A 5,492-nucleotide genomic window follows, 5' to 3' on the forward strand; every position below is an offset into this window, starting at 1 on the left:
CTCATGGGTTTTCCAGCCTAGGCTGGCTTTGAACCATGATCCTCAGATCGCAGCCTCTTGAGTAGCTAGACTTACAGGCGTGAGCCTGTAATCTAAGTGAGTGCTCAGTCTTACTTTTATTTCTCTTTGCACCTTGCTCTATCAGCAAGACAAAGCTTCCACTGTTTTCCCTTTTTATATTGGACAACACATTGGCTTCATGGATCTAGTCTGCTCTGGGTTCGTTCCCTAGACCTTGCTTCTGGCTTTGTTAAAGTCTCTCCAGGTTTGAGCCAGAATTTCCTCCTTGAGCCTCTACCTTTAGAGGTCTTCCCAGCCATCAGCTTCCTAGCAACAACCTTCATTTGTATCCATACTCCCAAATGACCGAGAAGGGAAGGTTTTCTCCTTCCCTCCCTACCACCTCCAGCCTTCCTCCACAGCCCTGGGGACACTGATACACACCTGTTCATGCTGCTGATTAAAAACAGATGCAGAAGCACCGCCGATTGGCTCTCCCATCATTGGTAATTTTCATTTGTGGGTAACAGGTGTGCCAGGGTGGAAGCCCCGGTATAAAGGCTCCTAGTTTAACTGTAAACACCTGTTGGCTGGACCGTGCACTGGCTGAACAGGTAAGACGTTTAACTGCATTTATCAGTCTATATGGTAACAGGAGTGTGTGCTTGATTCTGTTGTAACTCGTGAACACACTGCCTCTCGGCATCTTGGGGTGCAGGGAGTTAGGGAGGAGGGAGCTCACCCACACATTTCTCACCTGCCGCTCAGCCTTGACCAGGGGTCTTCCATGGAAGAGCATGATGGTCTTAGCAACTCTCACCTGGGTGGTGGGATGACTGGGGGATGGTTGTACTTTGTTTTCCTGACAGTGTCCATGTCTCTCCCTGTGTTTACTCTGAACAAGCGACTTCTCGCTCCCTGATTTGGTGGACTGCTCTGAAAGCGGTCTTCCCTGCGGCCGACATGCCGACCCAGCTGGAGGTGGCTATGGACACCATGATTCGAATCTTCCACCGCTACTCTTGTAAGGAGGGGGACAGGTTCAAGCTCAACAAGGGGGAACTGAAGCTGCTCCTCCAGCGAGAGCTCACGGAATTCCTCTCGGTGAGTGAAGTTTTCTGCTTCATCCGGCTGAGGCTGGGTGTGGTATGGTTTCTTCATTGTCACATTATTCTGCGACTCTGTCCCAAGCACATCATCATTTGTATTGACACTTCAGGTTGAGAGGAAGCAAATACTAGAGTCCTTTGTTTACTGTGCACATGGCAGGTATTCTTGTTTTGTTTTGTTTTGTTTTGTTTTTCCCTTTGGCAGTCCTAGGTTTAGAACCCAGGGTCTGGGCACTGTCCCTGAGCTTCTTTTGCTCAAGGCTAGTACTCTAGAGTCACAGCACCACTTCCAGCCTTTTCTGTGTATGTGGTACTGAGGAATTGAACCCAGGGCTTCAGGCATGCTAGGCAAGCACTCTACCACTAAGCTACCTTCCCAACCCAGGTATTCTTGCCTATTGTCTGGGGTTAGGCTTTCCAAGTGTTGACAGTTATCTGCAGATCTTCATCCATTATGCAGTGTTCTGGCACACCAGGCAACCATACAGCTGGTCAACCTAGGAGTTATGGGTTAAGACTAGTTATAGATGTTGGGGCTGTATATAGCTGTCTATCCATGAATGTTACCTATTGGGTCTGAAATGAAGCCCTGGGATGCTTTATGATGTAGTAACATATCTTTATTTGTATCTGGCTTGTGGCCAGTAGGTTAGCAAACAGATTCACATTTCCAAATAGCTAGGAGACTAATAAAGCTATGTATAAGCTTTATGGTGAGTGTTTGGAGTCTCCTCTGAGGGAGAGACCACATTGATGTTTATGGAGTTGCCTTGAATTGCGTTAGTCCAGCGTGCTACAGTTGCATGATGTCGTTTTGTTCAAACTCTGCAATATGACCACAATGACCACAGTTATTGCAATTGCATTCTATTCTCTCCATCCTCTGGGAAAAGCTTAAAGTTATATACACATATATTTATATATGTGTGTGTATAGATATGTATATATGCACAATACATGTATGTATATACACACATATATACACATCTGTATTATAAATTCTCCACAATATTATTTTAATGATTTTAATTCTCCATAATATATTTTAAAGTCCATAGGAACTGATTTCAATAAAATATTGATGGGGCATTCTTATAATAAGAATTATTTCAGCACCTAGTCCCAACATTCAAGTCCCATGACTGACCACCCCCCCCCCCACCAAGAAAAGTCATTATTGCTTATCTGAAATTCAAAATTTAACTAGTTGCATCCTGTATTTCTATTCACTCAGTCTAGCAGCCCTGATGCTAAGCATTTTCAAAAACATGTTGAAGTGTCCTTAAAACATGAGGGTAGATATTGTTCTCAACATTTTATGATTAAGAGAAATTCACTGGTGGCTCACACCTGTAATCCTAGCTACTGAGGAGGCTGAGATCTGAGGATTGTGGTTTAAAGCCAGCCTGAGTAGGAAAGTCTGTGAGACTCTTATCTCTCATAAACTACTCAGGAAAAGCTGGAAGTGGTGCTATGGCTCAGTGGTAGAGTGCTAGCCTTGAGCACAAAAGCTCGGGAATAGTTCCTAGGCCCTGAGTTCAAGCCCCAGAATCAGCAAAAGGAAAAAAGAAAAAGAACCTGGGATCAGGGCCAGACTTACTGAGAACTTGTGCCTTTAAGTAGGGTCTTCCTTTAAGTAGGGTCTTAAGCTGCCGAAAATGGAAATGAAAACTTTCAAGTAAGTCAGTGGAAGATACAATCTTTATTTTCCTCCTGAATCTCAAAGGCATGGAATTAGAAATTTTCCTTTGTTTTATTTTTTATTCAGTGCCAAAAGGACCCCCAGTTGGTTGATAAGATAATGCAGGACCTGGATGCCAATAAGGACAACGAAGTGGATTTTAATGAATTTGTGGTCATGGTGGCAGCTCTGACAGTTGCTTGTAATGATTACTTTGTAGAGCAATTGAAGAAGAAAGGCAAATGAAGAGAAGTGAGATGAAAGGCAGGAACAGAAACAGATCCAGTTATTTCCTTACTTTTCATCTATATATACTCATCGTAGCTATAGACACAGTAATGTCACATACAGATATCGGTATAATTACTTGCTAGTATTATTAAATTATGTGTACCTTAAAATACTGACTTTACAAGACCATTCTAAATCTTATGCCTTATTTAAAATGTACTTGTATTATTAAAAATGTCATTCAGACTCATTTGTCCAATAAAGAACATCACAAAAATTTTGTCCCTGTTGAATGAGAGAAGAATGGAGACAACTTATTTTTCACCCTTTGATTGTATTTTGAAATGCTTTCCCTATTAAAGAGATTAACTGGATTTCCACACACTTCCATGGTTCTGTTTTAAATGGAAGCTACAAAGTAGTGCTGGTGGGTTCACACCTGTAATCCTAGCTACTCAGGATGGCTGAGATCTGAGGATTGTGATTTAAAGCTAGCCTGGGGGGCAGAAACATCTGTGAAACTCTGATCTGCAACTAACCTGCAAAAAGCTGGAAGTGAAGCTATGGCTCAAGTGGTAGAGTGTCAGCCTTGATCCAAATGAACTTGGAGACAGTGCCCAGGCCCTGAGTTCAAGCTCCAGTACCACCATCATGATACATACACACATACACACACATCATATCACACATACATACACATAAAAAGATAGAAATTGCTGCCTATGGTTGAGCACTTGGCAGCAGGAAAGGCATGGGCTCAGGGCTGGGTGCCAAAGCCAAGAGAGATGAAGCCAGTAACTCCTGGGAGATGGTATGTGAATACCCTTTCATGCTCCTTGGGTTGGATAATCCTGAGACAAGTAAGTGTTGTTACACTATTTCCTAGTGCTTCCCTTGGGGCTGAGCCTCAGCAGACCCTGGGGAGGATCTCTTGCTTCCTGTCTCACCACACTACCCCAAGTTGTCCCCTGCACCTTGATAACATAAGATTCACATATAATTCCTTAGCTTGGGGTCTGCTTCCAGGGACTTTTGAACTATGATAGATCTAGTGGAGAACTTGAAGAAAAGTTGTGGGCCAATTGTATTTATTTTTGAAAATCACTACCCTAGGTCCTGGGTGAAGAGAAAATTGCAGAGAGGGGAAAAGAAAGAGGTAGGGGGAGGGGGAGGGAGAGGGAGAGGGAGAGAGAGAGGGCAGTGGTAGAGGGTGGATGGGTTAGGAGGCTGATGGCTGTGGTCTAGGTAGGAGACAATGGGTTAAGCCAGTATAGAGCAATGGAGACCAGGAGAAGCAGTTGAAGTAAGGTGTTCTGGAGGAGAGACTGCTAGGCTTGCACTGGTCAAGATGGATGGCAGAGCAGCCTCTATTTGCTTACCTGATACCTACTTGGCCTTTCTTTCCTCCAGCAGAACCCCAAATTCTACAGCACATCAATGTGCCCAGCTCAAAAACTCTGCTTCCCAGCTTGTTCAGCTGGGGTTAGGCTTAGAACACAGTTCTGGACAATGAGAGCTAAGCTAGGAACTTCTGGGCACGGTTTGCTCTTTCCATGATAAGCTCTATGCCTTTCATCTTGTTACTTCCCTTCTTTCTTTTCCATTGTTGTGAGGCCAGAAGTGAGTCCCCAGTCTGAGGACAGTGCAGAAAAATGGTGGAAGAAGACTGGGACAATATGGTCAGGGAGGAGCTGTTGCAGAGGAAAGAGGTGACAGCCAGCCAGATACAATCTCTAAAATTAGATAGGGCAAGGGGGATTCAAGTCAATAATACAAACTACTAAATGGGAAATACTGAGGGAGGAATAGCTTTGATGTGAAGGAAGACAGTGGGTAGGGAGGAATCAATAGCTCTGTTTGATTGGCTGTAAGCTGTCCACATGGAGCGATGGAGCAGGATTGTCTATGGAGCATTGATAGTCTAGTCTACAGCTTTAAGCGGAACCTGGAGAAACAGAGAGTCACTTACGTCTACTTGGTCTTAAGCCTCTGGGCCAGAGATCACTTTGGATGAGTATGTAAATAGAGAAAAAGAAAGGTCTAATAGGTTTCAGAAAAAGAATCTGACCGAGGCCTGGTTGGAGAGACAGGAGGAAAATCAGGAGGGAACAGTACTTTAGAAGACTGGAGAAGAAAGCAGGTGGAGAATTTGGGGAAGGAAGCAGGGGAGCAGAGAACCCTTAAGAGGAATGAGATGAGAATGGGGAGTCAACCATTGGATTTGGCAAGATAGCGATTATCATGGTGCTAACTGGATTCATGACACCAGGCTCAGGGGCCAGAAAACTCTTGGTCTTGTCACAGCATTCAAGGATCGACACAGAGGAGACTTAAGTAGGAGCAGGTTTATTAATGCAAAGCAAAGCAAAAGTCTGCCTTCCAGATAGTGTGGGCAGGGCCAAGGAGCACTGTTCTGAGGGTCCTAAGACCTCAAAATGTTATTGGGGTTTGCAGACATGAGGATGATCCCA

General features: G+C 44.2%; 1 protein-coding gene across 1 annotated transcript; it reads left to right on the top strand.

The window, feature by feature from the left end:
- The first annotated feature begins 963 nt into the window (after positions 1–963).
- LOC138832851 (protein S100-Z) lies at positions 964–3,036 on the top strand. The gene is made up of 2 exons (XM_070030968.1): positions 964–1,104; positions 2,878–3,036. The coding sequence occupies exons 1-2, from the start codon at positions 964–966 to the stop codon at positions 3,034–3,036; spliced, it is 300 nt and encodes a 99-aa protein (XP_069887069.1).
- Positions 3,037–5,492: the final 2,456 nt, after the last annotated feature.

The sequence above is a fragment of the Dipodomys merriami genome, unplaced genomic scaffold, assembly GCF_024711535.1.
Source record: "Dipodomys merriami isolate MVZ:Mamm:240054 unplaced genomic scaffold, mDipMer1.0.p SCAF_20, whole genome shotgun sequence".
Lineage (NCBI taxonomy): Eukaryota > Metazoa > Chordata > Mammalia > Rodentia > Heteromyidae > Dipodomys > Dipodomys merriami.

Bases quoted from the DNA above. Each gene is read 5' to 3' on its own strand.
- LOC138832851 (XM_070030968.1), top strand. From the start codon at position 964: ATGCCGACCCAGCTGGAGGTGGCTATGGACACCATGATTCGAATCTTC. The intron at 1,105-2,877 runs GTGAGTGAAGTT...TTTTTTATTCAG, and splicing joins AGCTCACGGAATTCCTCTCG to TGCCAAAAGGACCCCCAGTT.